This window comes from Mobula hypostoma, chromosome 15 (genome assembly GCF_963921235.1).
Source record: "Mobula hypostoma chromosome 15, sMobHyp1.1, whole genome shotgun sequence".
Classification (NCBI taxonomy): domain Eukaryota; kingdom Metazoa; phylum Chordata; class Chondrichthyes; order Myliobatiformes; family Myliobatidae; genus Mobula; species Mobula hypostoma.
The window spans coordinates 66,293,152-66,311,863 of record NC_086111.1 but is presented as its reverse complement, the minus strand read 5'-3'; the positions used below and the strand labels follow the sequence as shown (position 1 = coordinate 66,311,863).

Here is an 18,712-nt window from a genome sequence, read left to right as displayed (position 1 = left end):
CTCAGCTTGCTCCATTTACCCATGATGCTGGCTGCCATTTTATGGTTGTGTACTGGCCCACTGCTTGTGGTGTTGTCCCACCATTATTCTGGATTGCTGCTACTCTATTTCTGTGCTAGATTTTGCCCTTGATTCTGAGCAGTTTGGGGTCCCTTATCTCAGAAATGTTGTGCTGGCGTTAGAGAGGGTCCAAAAGAGGTTCATGAGAATGATCCGGGAAATGAAAAGGTTAATCTATGAAGAGCATTTGATGGATCTGGGCCTCTACTCACTGGAGTTTAGAAGAATGAGGGCAATTCTCAATGAAACCCAACAATATTGAAAGGCCTAGATAGAGTGAACAAGGAGAGGAAATTTCAAATAGTCGGAGAGTCTAGGATCAGAGGGCATAGACTCAGAATAGAAGGACGTCCCTTTATAACAAAGATGAGGAGGGATTTCCATACCCAGAGGTTGGTGAATCTGTGGAATTCATTGTCATAGATGGCTGTGGTCGCTAAGTCATTGGGTATATTTAAAGAGGCGGTTGATAGGTTTTCAATTAGTAAGAGTGTCAAATGTTACAGGGAGAAGGGAGGGAGAATAATAAATAGCCATGATGGGCTGAATGGCCCATATCTGCGCCAATGACTTACGATTTTGATTTCTTTTCCTTTTCATGCTGCATTTTCCACTAATGACTACTTTTCCTTGCATACAGGTTCTATACATCAGGAAAAGAAAGAGGTGAGTGTGCTGGTGCCACTTCTTAATTCTGGAGCAAGAGCTCCTTGCAGATATCGGTACTTTCTGCGTGCATAATTAACCTTTGGACTGCTGGCTGCTCTCAGGACATTACCTTGGGGAAGTTGAACTCACGCTCCAGTTTTAACAAAGGAGAGATTACGGAAAGACGAGTTTTTTTTAAGTGTCTAGGGACATCCCACGTTACTAGCCCTAGGTTGTGTTATGTGCAAAAGGCAGTCAAGTGGGGAAAGAGTAGCTCTGACGAGCCTATTTATTGTCCTTTAATCGGATGCTGCAGTGGGCTTTAATGCCCGAAAATTAAAGGTTCAGTTGACCATCTGCTGACATTCCATATTCCTGACGTAAAAACAACAATAAAAAAACCTGTACACCCCCCTGACTTAATCTGACATGAAGACAACATTAATGCCATGAATGTAGTAACTGTCCCAAAGCAACCATCTTCCTCAAAGTTGTCACTCCCCACCCCCCTCCAATATCTCCATGCTTTGTTTGCTGGTTGTTAACGCAACAACGCATTTCGCTGTCTGTTTTGATGTACGCTTAATAAATAAATTTAAATCCCGAATCTCAAATTTATTAGCTGGGCGGTTGACGGTTATCTTGTTTGCTGTATAGAAGCGTGCAGTGAAATGCATTACTTGCATCAAGTCAGTGAGGATGTGCTGCACAGCCCACAAGTGTCACCATACTTTGATGCCAACATAGCATGCCCCCACAACTCACTAACCCTAACTGTACGCCTTGGGAATGTGGGAGGAAACCAGAGGACCTGGAGGAAACCCACACGGTTATGGGGAGAATGAACAATCTCCTTGCAGACAATAGCAGAGCTGATCCCGGGTGGCTGGGGCTGCCATAGAGTTATTTGTTTTATTTAGAGATGCAGAGCAGAACAGGCCCTCCTCGCTCAAAGAGCCACACCTCCCAACAACCCACCCACTTAACCCTAGCCTAATCACAGGACAATTTACAATGGCCAATTAATCTACTAACCAATGTGTCTTTGGACTGTGGAAGGAAACTAGAGGACCTAGCGAAAACCCACGCTGTCATGGGGAGGACGAACAGACAAGAGCAGACCTGAGACCCGGTTGCTGGTGCTGTAATCCTGTTACACTAACCACAGCACTACCGTGCTGCCCCCAAACATTCTGTATGTAGCTGTCTGAATCTACAAGCTTGTGATGCTGCTGCATGGAATTTTTTCAATGTACCTGTACTTGTGCAGACCTCGGTCTCTAACTACAAATATGTGCTGGGGGCAGCCCCAAGTGCACCACGTTCCAGACTCCAACATAGCGTGATAACGTAGACCAAGGCAATATAAAATAACTAACCCTTATACTGACCTGTATGTCTTTGGAATGTAGGAAGAAACCAGAGCATCTTGGGAGGGTGTACAAACTCTTTACAGGCAGGGGCGGGAATTGAACCGCGATTGGTGAATGCTAGCACTGTAAAGTGGTGCGCTGACTGCTACGCTGCCATGCTGACCAGGAGTCCTGTTCTCAGGGACTTTGCCCAATTATTTTTGTGCCACTGGACTTGATTCTAAATTATTTCTTGGAAACCAGTAGGCTGGGTTTCAGATTGGACACAGAGCTGCAGATAAGAGGAAATATTACGGAGTTAGTGAGTCAGATCAAGTTGAGTTTATTGAACTCACATCCACTACTTCAACTGACAGCTCATTCCACACTCGCACCACCCTCTGGGTGAAGAGGTTCTTCCTCAGGTTCCCCTTAAATATTTCGCTTTTTACTCTAAACCTATGATCCAACCAGAAGGAGAAAAGAAACACCTGCGTGTATTTACCCTCGTATGGGTGGCAGAATGGAGATACTTCTCCAAAGGAGATGTAAAGCGCTCCTTCCCTCTGCTAGCCTGCAGGTCACCCTGGGGCAAGGTGTAGCACTTGCTCAGCCTCCCCCCACAACCCAATCGGGGTCACGTAAAGCCATGGGAGCAGGTAGTGGCTGGTTGACTGAGCAGTTGGTGCATATCAGAGTATTGATGATGGCTGGGGTCACCCATCTTGTAAAGACACTGCCCAAAAGAAGGCAATGGAAAACCACTTCTGTAGAAAAATTTGGTAAGAACAATCATGGTTATAGATAAGACCACGATCGCCCACGTCAGTATAACACCACACATAACTATGATGATACCCCTCATAATTTGTTTACCTCATTCACCCCTTACTGTATGGTCACATTTCTGTTGTGGGAGTTTGCTTAACCCAAGCTGGCCGTTATGTTTCCCACATATCAACAATGACGTTTCAGAAATACATAATTGGCTATCAAGCATTCACTTGCTATAGAAATACATGTCTTTTGTGTTTAGAACATAGAATATAGAACAGTACAGCACAGTACAGGCCCTTTGGCCCACAATGTTGTGCCGACCCTTAAACCCTGCCTCCCATATAACCCTCCACCTTAAATTCCTCCATATACCTGTCTAGTAGTCTCTTAAGTTTCACTAGTGTACCTGCCTCCACCACTGACTCAGGCAGTGCATTCCACGCACAAACCACTCTCTGAGTAAAAAACCTTCCTCTAGTATCCCCCTTGAACTTTCCACCCCTTACCTTAAAGCCATGTCCTCTTGTATTGAGCAGTGGTGCCCTGGGGAAGAGGCACTGGCTGTCCGCTCTATCTATTCCTCTTAATATCTTGTATACCTCTATCATATCTCCTCTCATCCTCCTTCTCTCCAGAGAGTAAAGCCCTAGCTCCCTTAATCTCTGATCATAATGCATACTCTCTAAACCAGGCAGCATCCTGGTAAATCTCCCCTATACCCTTTCCAATGCTTCCACATCCTTCCTATAGTGAGGCAACCAGAACTGGACACAGTACTCCAAGTGTGGCCTAACCAGGGTTTTATAGAGCTGCATCAATACCCCACGACTCTATCCCTCGACTTCTGAAAGCTAACACCCCATAAGCTTTCTTAACTACCCTATCTACCTGTGAGGCAACTTTCAGGGATCTGTGGACATGCACCCCCAGATCCCTCTGCTCCTCCACACTTCCAAGTATCCTGCCATTTACTTTGTAGTCTGCCTCGGAGTTTGTCCTTCCAAAGTGTACCGCCTCACACTTCTCTGGGTTGAACACCATCTGCCGTTTCTCAGCCCATTTCGGCATCTTATCAATGTCTCTCTGCAATCTGCGACAATCCTCTACACTATCCACAACACCACCAACTTTTGTGTCGTCTGCAAATTTGCCAACCCACCCTTCTATCCCCACATCCAGGTTGTTAATAAAAATCACGAAAACTCGAGGTCCCAGAACCGATCCTTCTGGGACACCACTAGTCACAACCCTCCAATCGGAATGTACTCCCTCCACCACGACCCTCTGCCTTCTGCAGGCAAGCCAATTCTGAATCCACCTGGCCAAACTTCCCTGGATCCCATGCCTCCTGACTTTCTGAATAAACCTACCGTGAGGAACCTTGTCAAATGTTTGTGTAGGACTTTAGTTGTTGGAAGAGTTTCTGTAGTGAGAAAGCCTTGAATTTCTGGCATACTTCCTGAAGGATGAAGTAAAATAATGTTTACTTTTCCATCTTCTGCGTAGGTCAATAGGAGGCTGCTACTCCCCTAGAGTTTTCTGTGGAATCCCGAACAAATAAAAAATCTTCAGGAAATTTCTGTAGCACCTGGGACTTAGAAGGTCTCCCTTTTCTATTAGCACCTTTAGGTCATTATTTCTAACGTATTGATAGGAGTCTCTTTGAAGGCTGAAGGATCCTTTAGTTGGCTATTGAAGTGCCTCACTGCCAACTGGATTTCTGATTGGCTGCTGGTATCCAATAGCAGATGACTGGGGGATTGTTTACAGGAGGCAGGAGGTTTACAGATGAAGCTTCTGGGGCTCAGCCTATGTACAACTGGTAACCTGGTTGTGCTGAAGGATGGTTGAATGATACTTGTCTATGAAGGCTCTCAGTCATCCAGGTCACCGTAAATCAAGGCAAATGAACTTGCTGTGTTGTCTAGAAGATGTTTCGCCACTCTTCCAAGAGGCTTCAGTTCCAATCCATAGTGGGTAATTTTCTGCCTTATAAACTCTGAAAGGTATAGCAATCACATGAGGGTTGTTAAGAGTCATAGAGGGTAATAAGAGGGTCATTAATCTTATCTTTGCATAAATGGAGGTGTGAACTGTTGTGGAGACAGCGGGGTAAAGATGCTAGGACGACACTGTAATCACAAATGGATGGCCCAACATAGGCGGGCTGTTACGTACCCCGTAACTGGGTTGCCAAACCAGCAGAAATGGATCACTCAGTTGGAGTCTGGATTACTAGAACTAAGAAAGTTTTATTAAAGAAACAAGCAACACAGTACTCTAATCAAAAGGATAATAAATGCAACAGCTCAGCAGTGATAAACACACATGTACACAGAATTAGGATAACAGGATCAATCAAGCTCTATCGTCGTCTAGGGGTAAATGACCAGTTTCAAAGTGACGCAAAGTTCAGTTCAATTGAGTTCAGTTTAGTTCACAGTAATCACTGCCGTGGGAGATGGACAGTGGGGGGAAGGAGAGAGAGAGCAAAAACGAATGAATATTCAAACGGCTTCCACACAGACCTTCGATATTCTTCGCAGTCAGCTTTCGGGTGAGCCCTTTGTGATGTCTTCTGAGGTCACCGACCGTGACCCCTCCGTTTCCAGATACGATCGTTTCTCTGCGGTGAACCTGGCACCCAGGCAAGGGCGGACACACACCAGGTTCCCGCCGATCGTACCTTTCCACCCTGTGCGTCTATGGCTTGGTCCCACGACCAGCCCTCCAAAACCTCCCACCGACTTGTGGGAGACGCACCGCTTCCAGGGTCTCGTTATCTCGGGGTGTCGTGTGTGTCTTGCCTTAGCGAACCTGTCCCTTTTTATCCCCCTGCTGGGGTATCGCCTGTCCATCACACTTCAAACAGTTCAGGGTTCAAAGGGGGGCCGATCTTGACAGCTCTCCTTCCGTCCCTTAATTAACATCTCCAAATGCTGCTCCATTGTTTTCCTTATCTCTCTTTCTCCTGAAGACCGGTGGCAGACCAACTGCTGATCCCACTGGTGCCAGCACAGGACAGTTAACATCTTAATCTATGTGTACTCTCATCACAGGGCTAACACTTCATGTCAGGACTTAACAGTCTATCTACACCTAAAGGACAAGAGGCACTCCTTTGATGATAACAATGTGCACATTTTGCACGGGGAGGACAGGTGCTTTGCAAGAGGGGTTAAAGAGGCCATCTTTGTCAAACTGGAAGACCCATCCCTGAACAGAGGAGGTGAGGTACGATACCACCTATCAGCTACTTACAATGTAGTCCTAACTTCTTTAACCCAGCGTCTCCTCAACGGTTCATACCTCCAGTCATGCAAAGATAAGACTAATGACCCTCTTATTACTTCTATGACTCTTAACAACCTTCATGTGGTCGCTATACCTTTAAACAACTCAGAGTTTATAAGCCAGAAACTACCTACCACAGATTAGAATGAAGAAGCCTCTCGGATGAGTGGCGAAATGTCTTCTAGACAACACAGCAAGTCCAGTTGCCTTCATTTACTACTGCTTGATATACATTGACCTGATATTGCAAATCCTTTATAGAGGGAATTAAATATTGGAAAATTGGCTCCGTAAAGCAAAGAACAGGGCCTGAAGAGGGCAGCTGAGTTCATCCGGCAGCAGATGCTAGGATTAATACTCTAGTCCTTTGTTTGAGCAAGTCCCAGGGATTGATGTTAGCATTTGTTTTGAGAGGACTAGAATATAAAAAGAAGGGATGTAATGTTAAGGCTTTCTAAGGCACTGGTGAGGCCTCACTTGGAGAATTGTGAGCAGTTTTCAGCACCTTACCTGCTGATGTTGGAAAGGGTTCAAATGAGGATCACAAAAGTTATTCTGGGATTGAAAGGCTTATCATATGAGTACCGTTTGATTGCTCTGGATCTGTATTTACTGGAATTCAGAAGAATGAGGGGACAGTCTCATTAAAACCTGTGGAATGTTGAAAGGAATCAATAGATTAGATGTGGAGAGGATGTTTCTTGTGGTGGGGTGTCTAAGACCAGAGGACACAGCCTCAGAGGGATATCCATTTAGAATGGAGATGAGGAGTTATTTTTTTAGCCAGAGAGTGGTGAATCTGTGGAATTGGTTGCCACAGGCAACTGTGGAGGCCAAGTCATTGGGTATATTTAAGGCAGAGGTTGGTAGATTCTTGATTAGGGAGGGTACGAATGGATACGGGAGAAGGCAGGAGATTGGGGCTGAGAGAGAAATGGATCAGCCATGATGAAATGCAAAGCAGACTTGATGGCCCAAATGGCCTAATTCTGTTCCTATATCTTGTAGAGAAGGGCAGCTAATTCTCCCAGCAGTGTTGCATTCCTAGTCTCCATTCTCGCCATCTGTTTCACTATGAAAAAAAAAGAACTGCCTTTTGTAGAGTGGTTTGAAATGAATGGTGGTCTTTATTAAAACCAGATCTCTGTTTAAAGATATTTATTTCCCTGATTCTGTGGTTAGGGTGGATTTAGCACTGGCTGGGACCTCACTTTTAACGTCTTGTGGTCTCACTCACGAAGCAGGATGTCCTCATGTCTTGAGCAGACTCACTTCCAACTGAATTCTTGCAGCTGGACTTTTCTTTCTAACCAATCCGTGACAACCCAGAGCCAGGCTGAATAATACATCCTCACCCTTGGTGTTTTGTGGTTTGCTAGCTTTGTTCTGCCAAAGTGACACTTACTTCCATAGGACATCAACCACAGAAACCACTGTCACTTGTGGCTGGCCAATGTTTTTTCTGCCAACTCTTCCCCGCCCCCTCCCCCCTCCACCCTGTCTTCCTGCTGGTGGAACCCATTCATTAAATTGCGGACACACTTTGGCTGAGATAAGGGAGGGAAGGGCCGTGTTGGCCAGAGTCCAAGAGAGCCTTCCTCCCCCATTCATAAACGTACATCATTCTAGATGAAAGGAAAGGCTTCAAACCTTCCAACTTCTGTAAGACACAAATTCAAATAGACAAATGTGGGATAGTTTAAAATTTGCATCGTTCCACTTAACACTTTAAACCCAAATTTTAAATCCCAGTGGAAGTGCACTCTGTGGCCACTCTATTAGGTACAGGAGTTGCTGTAGCCCATCCACTTCAAGGTTCGATGTGATGTGTGTTCAGAGATGCTCTTCTACACACTACTGTTGTAACACGTAGTTATTGAGGTTACTGTCACCGTCCTGTCAGCTGGGACCAGTCTGGCCATTCTCCTCTGACCACTCTCATTAACAAGGCGTTTTTGCCCACAGATCTGCTGCTCACTGGATATATTTTGTTTTTTGCACCATTCTCTATTAACTCTAGAAACTGCTGTGTGTGGAAATCTCAGGAGATCGGAAGTTTCTGAGATATTCACACCACCCTGTCTGGCCGGCACCAACAATCATTTGACGGTCAAAGTCACTTAGATCCAAACTCTTCCCCATTCTGATGTTTGGTTTGAACAAAAATTGAAGCTCTTGACCATGTCTGCATGCTCTCGTGCATTAAGTTGCTGTACACATGATTGGCTGATTAGATACAGGTGTCACCCGCTTTTCGAACGTTCGCTTTACGAAACCTCGCTGTTACGAAAGACCTACATTAGTTACCTGTTTTCGCTAACAGAAGGTGTTTTCACTGTTACGAAAAGGCAGTGTGCACCCCGAGCAGCCAGGCTCCTCCCCCAGAACTGCATTCTAGCCGGCGTTGTTTAAACACGTGCCTGTGAGCATCTGTGCATTATGTCGATTTATTTTGAGCAGCCGTTAGCAAGATGAGTTCTAAGGTATCGGAAAAGCCCTCAAGAGCTCGTAAGGGTGTTAACACGTAGTGTAAAACTAGACATAATTAAGCATTTCGATTGTGGTGAACAAAGTAAGGACAAAGTGAGTTTGGCTTGTGGAAGCTGACAAAGATGATGTTGAAGAGGTTTTGGCATCCCATGACCAAGAACTGATAGATGAAGAGCTGATGCAATTGGAAGAGGAAAGGATAACAATCGAAACCGAATGCAGTAGCGAACGGACCGAAAGTGAAGTCGTCCAGGAAGTGAGCATGAAGCAACTGTGAGATTTTCACTGCAATGAATGCAGAAAAGTGTGACTTTAATTTTGAAAGGGTATGTAGGCTTTGGGCATATTTGCAGGATGGTTTGAGTGCTTATAAAGAACTGTATGATAGAAAAATGCGCGAGGCTAAGCAGTCAAGCATACTGTCATTTTTCACGCCTTCCACAGCAGACGACGAACCTCGACCTTCGACATCGAGGCAGGCAGACATAGAAGAAGATGATCTGCCTGCCCTGATGGAAACAGACGACAATGAGATGACACCCCAGTGTCCCATCACCCCAACATCCGGGCTGCAGACCGATACCGGGGCTGCAATGAATGCAGCGGTGCAGCGGTAGCTGGGATGCACCCAGCACATCTTTAAGAAAAAAGCCGAAATAAACAAGCTAATTAATTAGGTGCCGCCCGGCACATAAATGTCGGCCCAGATCAGAGGTGATTGCCACTGCATGCTTCGCGGATCGGTATCAGTCCGCGGCCCGGAGGTTGGGGTCCACTATACCACCCCAACCTCCAATGACTCAGCCTAACACACCATCATCAGTGTGCTCAGCGCTGTCTTCCTGATTCTGGTAAGTGATACTACACTGTACATACATTATTTCTACTTTATACAGGCTGTGTATTTTTATGTGTATTTGGTATGATTTGGCAGCTTCATAGCTTAAAGGTTACTGGAGAGAGTGTTTCTGCCAAGAGCACTTACGTGAGATTTTCGCTACGGTGGACAGTTCGGCAATGATTGTAGAAAAGTATTTCTACTTTATATAGGCTGTGTATTTATCATATCATTCCTGCTTTTACTATATGTTACTGTTATTTTAGGCTTTATGTGTTATTTGGCATGATTTGGTAGGTTATTTTTTGGGTTTGCAAACGCTCACAAATTTTTCCCATATAAATAAATGGTAATTGCTTCTTCACTTTATGACATTCCGGCTTACGAACCGTTTCATAGGAACGCTCTACCTTTGGATGGCGGAGGAATCCTGTATTTGTATAGATGAGCAGGTGTACAGGTGTACTTAAAGTGGCCACTGAGCCTATTAATGTTAGCAAGGGGTTGGGGTGTGGAGAAAACTGGGGCAGAGGGTTATGAGGGATTGGAGAGGCTTAGGAATCAGTATCAAAGTCAAGTTTATTGCCGTTTAGTCATAGTTATAGTCATAGTCACACTTTATTGATCCCAGGGGGGAACTTGGTTTTCGTTACAGTTGCACCATAAATAATAGTAATAGAACCATAAATAGTTAAATAGTAATATGTAAATTATGCCAGTAAATTATGAAATAAGTCCAGGACCAGCCTATCGGCACAGGGTGTCTGACCCTCCAAGGGAGGAGTTGTAAAGTTTGATGGCCACAGGCAGGAATGACTTCCTATGACGCTCTGTGCTGCATCTTGGAGGAATGAGTCTCTGGCTGAATGTACTCCTGTGCCCACCCAGTACATTTTGTAGTGGGTGGGAGACATTGACCAGGATGGCATGCAACTTAGACAGCATCCTCTTTTCAGACACCACCGTCAGAGAGTCCAGTTCCATCCCCACAACATCACTGGCCTTACGAATAAGTTTGTTGATTCTGTTGGTGTCTGTTACCCTCAGCCTGCTGCCCCAGCACACAACAGCAAACATGATAGCACTGGCCACCACAGACTCGTAGAACATCCTCAGCATCGTCCAGCAGATGTTAAAGGACCTCAGTCTCCTCAGGAAATAGAGACGGCTCTGACCCTTCTTGTAGACGGCCTCAGTGTTCTTTGACCAGTCCAGTTTATTGTCAATTTGTATCCCCAGGTATTTGTAATCCTCCACCATGTCCACACTGACCCCCTGGATGGAAACAGGGATCACCGGTACCTTAGCTCTCCTCAGGTATACCACCAGCTCCTTATTCTTTTTCACATTAAGCTGCAGATAATTCTGCTCACACCATGTGACAAAGTTTCCTACAGTAGCCCTGTACTCAGCCTCATCTCCCTTGCTGATGCATCCAACTATGGCAGAGTCATCCGTAAACTTTTGAAGATGACAAGACTCTGTGCAGTAGTTGAAGTCTGAGGTGTAAATGGTGAAGAGAAAGGGAGGCAAGACAGTCCCCTGTGGAGCCCCAGTGCTGCTGATGCATGTACGCACAGGTGCAATGAAAAACTTAATTGCAACATCATCACAGGCACATAGCATTAGAGACACAACTTCGACAAGAAAAATGTAAATCAAACATAAATTATACAAGGAAGAACATAATTAGAGCAAATAAAGCCCATTGTAGTGCAAAGTGGTCATGGTGTTTCTGTACTGCGATTAGGATTCAAGAACCAAATGTTTGAAAGGATGTAGATGTCCTTGAGGCTGGTAGTATGGGCTTTCAAGTTTTTGTATCACTGCCTGATGAGAGAGGGAAAAGAGAGAGAATGACCTGGTTGGAAGGGGGGTGGGGTCCTTTATTATATTGGCTATTTCCCCAAGGCTGTGGGAAGTGTAGATGGAATCAATGGAGGTGTGGCTGGTTTGTGTGAATCCAGCTGGTGCCACCTTTTCACCTTCTCCCAATGTCCTGCAAGTTGTTTCCGTTAAAATACTTATCAAGTTTCCCCTTGAATTTTGAAAAGAATCTGCCTTCAACATGTCTCCTGCAGTATATTGTAATCCCAAAGTGCTCTTTGTGTGCACTCCACAGATGGCTGTGGAGGTCAAGTCATTGGGTGTACAATGGATTTTGGTTAATAGGGCGATTGGTTAATTGAAGCAGCTGTTTGTTTGGGACAACTCTTAAAGAACAAATACAAATCAAGAAGGTAGCCGGGGTTCCTTTTGTTTATTTGGGATACAACAATTTTGCTTAATTGGGACAGGAGATGGTTGCAGAAAAGTTTCTAACTTGCATCAATCACATGCACATCACTTGGTCATTAGATACTACACCATGCTTAGAGCAAATCGTTTTTAATGTGTTTGTGTTCATAAAGCAGTGATGTTTGTCACTGGTAGTTGGCAAGTAATAAGCAGATTCGGAATTCAGAAACGTTTTTCTTACTGAGGTTTCAAGCATTCAGGCTTGGAAATGCCAGAAATGGCCAGGAGCGACAATGAAACGATTTCACTACTTCAAGTTAGGAACTATGAAGAATTTGAAACTACCTTGAATCATCTTGAATGTTACAATGACAATGGGGATTAGGAGAATACAGCCATTACAAGCATACAGTCCATTATTTGCACTAGGTGCACTGATTTTGTTCATTTACTGTAAATGAAAAGAACATACCAATACACAGTGGATAAGTTTCTCCATTGATAACTGTTCAGGACTAATACACAGTTTTATAGTACTGTAGTAATATTGATAGTGTTCGAATTTGTTCTATATTTTATTTAAGTACGTAATTTTAGACCATAAGGCTTAGGAGCAGAATTAGGCCATCTGCCCATTGAGTCTGCTCCGCCATTCAATCATGGCTGATCCTTTTTTCTTTTCTCCTCCTCCCGGCCTTCTTCCCGAAACCTTTGAGGCAATGTCCAATCAAGAACCTATCAATCTCTGCCTATCAACCTATCAATACGCCCAAAGACCTGGCCTCCACAGCTGCATGTGGCAACAAATTCCACAAATTCACTACCCTTTGACTAAAGAAATTTCTCTGCATCTCTGTTTGAAAGGGTGTCCCTCTATCCTGAGGCTGTGCCCTCTTATCCTAGACTCTCCCTCCATGGGAAACATCCTTTCCCTATCTACTCTGTCTAGGCCTTTCAATATTCAAAAGATTCCAAAGAGATCCCCTCTTGTCCTTCTGAATTCCAGTGAGTATAGACTCAGACCCATCAAACGTTTCTGTATGATAACCCTTTCATTCCTTGTGAACCTCGTCTGGACCGTCTCCAATGCCAGCGCATCTTTTTTAAGATGACGAGCCCAAAACTGTTCACAATACTCAAGGTGAGGCCTCACCAGTGTCTTATAAAGCCTCAGCATCACATCCTTGCTCTTGTATTCTAGATATCTTGAAATGAATGCTAACATGGCATTTGCCTTCCTCACCACCAACTCAACCTGCAAGTTAACCTTTAGGGTGTTCTGCACAAGGACTCCCAAGTCCCTTTGCATCTCAGATTTTTGGATTTTCTCCCCATTTAGAAAGTAGTCCGCACATTTATTTCTATTACCAAAGTATATGACCATGCATTTTCCAACATTGTATTTCATTTGGCACTTTCTTGCCCATTCTCTTAATCTAAGTCCTTCTGCATCTTACCTGTTTCCTCAACACTACCTGCCCCTCCACCAATCTTTGTATCATTTGCAAACTTGGCAACAAAGCTATCTATTCCGTCATCTAAATCATTTACATACAGCATAAAAAGAAGTGATCTCAACACCACTAGTCACTGGCAGCTAATCAGAAAGGATCCTTTTATTTCCACTCTCTGTCTTCTTCCAATCAGCCAATGCTCTAATCATGTTAGTAACTTTCCTGTAATACCATGGGCTCTTAACTTGGTAAGCAGCCTCACATGTGGTACCTTGTCAAAGGCCTTCTGAAAGTCCAAACATACAAGCTGCATCCCCTTTATCCTACTTGTAATCTCCTCAAAGAATTCCAACAGGTTTGTCAGGCAGGATTTTCCCTGAAAGAAGCCATGATGACTTTATATCATCTTGTCCTGTGTCACCAAGTACTCCGTCACCTCATCAGTTGACTCTACCATCTTCCCAACCAGGGAGGTCAGGCTAACTGGTCTATAATTTCCTTTTTGCTGCCTTCCTCCTTTCTTGCAGAGTGGAGTAACGTTTGCAATTTTCCAGTCCTCTGGCACCATGCCAGAGTTCAATGATTTTTGAAAGATCATTTCTAATGCCACCACAATCTCTAATGCCACCTCTTTCAGAACCCTAGAGTGCAGTTCCTCTGGTCCGGGTGACTTACGTACTTTTAGGTCTTTCAGCTTTTTGAGCACCTTCTCTCTTGTAACAGTAACTGCACCCACTTCTCTTCCTTCACACACTACAACATCAGTCATACTGCTAGAGTCTTCCACAGTGAAGACTGATGCAAAATAATCATTTAGTTCATCTCCTTGTCCCCATTATTATCTCTCTTGCTTCATTTTTAGCAGTCCTATATCCACTCTCATTTCTTTTTTATTTTTAACATACTTGAAAAAACTTTCACTATCCACTTCGATATTATTTGGTAGCTTGCTTTCATATTTCATCTTTTCCCTTCTAATGATTTGTTTATTTGCTTTCTGTAGGTTTTTAAAAGCTTCCCAATCCTTTATCTTCCCACAATTTTTTGCTTTGTTGTATGCCCTTTCTTTTGCTTTTACAATAGCCTTGAATTCCCTAGTCAACCATGGTTGTACTATTTTATCATTTGAGTATTTCTTCGTTTTTGGAATACGTATGTCCTGCACCTTCCTCAGTTTTCCCAGAAACACATGCCATTACTGCTCTGCTGACTTCCCTGCCAGCAGCTTCTTCCATAGAAACCATAGAAACTACAGCACAGAAACAGGCCTTTTGGCCCTTCTTGGCTGTGCCGAACCATTTTCTGCCCAGTCCCACTGACCTGCACATGGACCATATCCCTCCATACATCTCCCATCCATGTATCTGTCCAATTTATTCTTAAATGTTAAAAAAGAACCCGCATTTACCACCTCATCTGGCAGCTCATTGCATACTCCCACGACTCTCTGTGTGAAGAAGCCCCCCCTAATTTTCCCTTTAAACTTTTCCCCCCTCACCCTAAACCCATGTCCTCTGGTTTTTTTACTCCCCTTGCCTCAGTGGAAAAAAACCTGCTTGCATTCACTCTATCTATACCCATCATAATTTTATATACCTCTATCAAATCTCCCCTCATTCTTCTACGCTCCAGGGAATAAAGTCCTAACCTATTCAACCTTTCTCTGTAACTGAGTTTCTCAAGTCCTGGTAACATCCTTGTAAACCTTCTCTGCACTCTTTCAACCTTATTTATATCTTCCTGTAATTTGGTGACCAAAACTGAACACAATACTCCAGATTCGGCCTCACCAATGCCTTATACAACCTCATCATAACATTCCAGCTCTTATACTCAATACTTTGATTAATAAAGGCCAATGTATCAAAAGCTCTCTTTACGACCCTATCTACCTGTGACGCCACTTTTAGGGGATTTTGTATCTGTATTCCCAGATCCCTCTGTTCTACTGCACTCCTCAGTGCCTTACCATTAACCCTGTATGTTCTACCTTGGTTTGTCCTTCCAACGTGCAATACCTCACACTTGTCTGTATTAAACTCCATCTGCCATTTTTCAGCCCATTTTTCCAGCTGGTCCAAGTCCCTCTGCAGGCTCTGAAAACCTTCCTCACTGTCTACTACACCTCCAATCTTTGTATCATCAGCAAATTTGCTGATCCAATTTACCACATTATCATCCAGATCATTGATATAAATGACAAATAACAATGGACCCAGCACTGATCTCTGTGGCACACCACTAGTCACAGGCCTCCACTCAGAGAAGCAATTCTCTACCACCACTCGTTGGCTTCTTCCATTGAGTCAATGTCTGATCCAATTTACCACCTCTCCATGTATACCTAGCGACTGAATTTTCCTAACTAACCTCCCATGCGGGACCTTGTCAAAGGCCTTACTGAAATCCATGTAGACAATATCCACTGCCTTCCCTTCATCCACTTTCCTGGTAACCTCCTCGAAAAACTCCAATAGATTGGTCAAACATGACCTACCACGCACAAAGCCATGTTGACTCTCCCTAATAAGTCTTTGTCTATCCAAATGCTTGTAGATTCTGTCTCTTAGTACTCCCACCAATAACTTACCTACTACCGACGTTAAACTCACCGGCCTATAATTTCCCGGATTACTTTTCGATCCTTTTTTAAGCAACGGAACAACATGAGCCACTCTCCAATCCTCCGGCACCTCACCCGTAGACAGCGACATTTTAAATATTTCTGCCAGGGCCCCCGCAATTTCAACACTAGTCTCCTTCAAGGTCTGAGGGAACACTCTGTCAGGTCCCGGGGATTTATCCACTTTAATTTTCCTCAAGACAGCAAGCACCTCCTCCTTTTCAATCTGTACAGTTTCCATGATCTCACTACTTGATTCCCTCAATTCCATAGACTTCATGCCAGTTTCTTTAGTAAATACAGACGCAAAAAACCTATTTAAGATCTCCCCCATTTCCTTTGGTTCCGCACATAGCCGACCACTCTGATCTTTAAGAGGACCAATTTTATCCCTTACAATCCTTTTGCTCTTAATATCCCTGTAAAAGTTCTTTGGATTATCCTTCACTTTGACTGCCAAGGCAACCTCATGTCTTCTTTTAGCCCTCCTGATTACTTTCTTAAGTATTTTCTTGCACTTCTTATACTCCTCAAGCACCTGATTTACTCCCTGTTTCCTATACATTTCATACAACTCCCTCTTCTTTATTAGAGTTGCAATATCCCTTGAGAACCAAGGTTCCTTATTCCTATTCCATTTGCCTTTAATCCTGACAGGAACATACAAACTCTGCACTCTCAAAATTTCCCCTTTGAAGGCTTCCCACCTACCAATCACATCTTTGCCAGAGAACAACTTGTCCCAATCCACGCTTTTTAGATCCTTTCTCATTTCTTCAAATTTGGCCTTCTTCCAGTTCAGAACCTCAACCCTAGGACCAGGTCTATCCTTGTCCATGATCAAATTGAAACTAACGGTGTTATGATCACTGGAACCAAAGTGCTCCCCTACACAGACTTCTGTCACTTGTTCTAACTCGTTTCCTAACAGGAGATCCAATATTGCATCCCCTCTAGTTGGTCCCTCTATATATTGATTTAGAAAACTTTCCTGAACACATTTTACAAACTCTAAACCATCTAGACCCCTAACAGTATGGGATTCCCAATCAATGTATGGAAAATTAAAATCCCCTACCACCACAACTTTATGTTTCCTGCAGTTGCCTGCTATCTCTCTGCAGATTTGCTCTTCCAAGTCTCGTTGACTATTGGGTGGTCTGTAATACAATCCCACTAATGTAGCCATACCTTTCCTGTTTCTCAGCTCCACCCATAAGGACTTAGTAGACAAGCCCTCTAATCTGTCCTGCCTGAGCACTGCTGTAATATTTTCCCCAACAAGCAATGCTACTCCCCCACCTTTCATTCCTCTGCCTCGATCACATCTGAAACATCGGAACCCTGAAATATTAAGCTGCCAGTCCTGCCCCTCCTGTAGCCAAGTTTCACTAATTGCTATAACGTCATAATTCCATGTGTCAATCCACGCCCTCAACTCATCCGCCCTCCCCGCAATACTCCTAGCATTGAAGTATATGCACCTCAGAAGATTTACTTTGGCCAACTCCTCTCTCATACCACTGTAATTTCCCTTACTCCACTGAAATACTGCTACGTCAGACTTTACTTTCTCCCTATCAATTCTCAAGTTGAATTCAATCATATTGTGATCACTGGTTCCTAAGGGTTCTTTTACCTTAAGCTCCCTAATCGCCTCCGTTTCATTACATAACACCCAAGCCAGTATAGCTGATCCCCTGGTAGGCTCAACAACAAACTACTCTAAAAAACCATCTCTTAGGCATTCAACAAATTCGCTCTCTTGAGATCCATTACCAACCTGATTTTCCCAATTGACCTGCATGTTAAAATCTCCCATGACTATCACACCATTGCCCCTTTGATATGCCTTTTCTATTTCCTGTTGTAATCTGTGTTCCACCTCCCAACCACTGTTGGGAGGTCTGTATATAACTGCCATCAACACCCTTTTACCTTTGCAGTTTCTTAACTCAACCCACAAGGATTCAACACCTTCCGTTCCTATGTCACATCTTTCTACTGATTTGATGCCATTCTTTACCAGTAGAGCCACATCATCCCCTTTGCCTACCTTCCTATCCCTCCGATATAATGTGTGATATTCGGCTCCCAACTACAAAGTGTACAACTATCCTTCAGCCATGATTTAGTGATGGCCACCACATCATACCAGGCAATCTGTAATAGTGCAACGAGATCATCCACCTTATTTCTTATACTATACGCATTTAGATACAACACCTTGAGTACCATATTTCCAATTCTTCCTGATTCTGCATCCCTAATGTTTTGATACTTAGCCTGTTGGCTGCAACTATGTCCCATCATCTGCCTGCCCTTCCTGACAGTCTGACTGCATGCTATCTTTACTTTTTTACCACCTGGCCTATCCCTGCCAAATTAGTTTAAACCCTCCCCAGCAGCTCTATCAAACCTGCCCACGAGAATATTGGTCCCCCTCGGGTTCAGGTGCAACCCGTCACTTTTGAACAGGTCATACCTCCCGCAGAAGAGATCCCAGTGATCCAAGAACCTGAAGCCCTGCCCTCTGCACCAGCTTCTCAGCCACGCATTTGTCTGCCAAATCATCCTGTGGCACAGGCAGCAATTTAGAAATTACTACCCGGGAAATCCTGCTTCTCATCTTTTTATCTAGTTCTCAGTTGGCTTTTCAGGACCTCATTGCTTTTATTTCCTACGTCATTTGTACCATTATGTACCAAGACGTCTGGCTGCTACTCCACCATGTCCAAAATGTTGTGGACGCAATCTGAGACATCCCTGACCCTGGCACCTGGGAGGCAACATACCATCCGGGTGTCCCGTTCATGTTCACAGAATCTCCTGTCTGTTCCCCTCATTATTGAGTCCCCTATCATTACCCCTCCCTTCTTCTCTCTCTTTCCCTTCTGCACCATAGACCCATGCTCAGTGCCTGTAACCCGGTCGCTGT

The 18,712-nt window shown here is 44.1% G+C and overlaps 1 protein-coding gene across 1 annotated transcript in view; it reads left to right on the top strand.

The window, feature by feature from the left end:
• Positions 1-18,712, top strand: part of si:ch211-161c3.5 (uncharacterized protein C3orf18 homolog) — a 92,392-nt gene that overhangs the window by 53,759 nt on the left and 19,921 nt on the right. Inside the window, exon 3 of the mRNA XM_063068420.1 lies at positions 701-726. Within this exon, the coding sequence (XP_062924490.1) occupies positions 701-726 (26 nt within the window). The remainder of the gene's footprint in view (positions 1-700; positions 727-18,712) is intronic.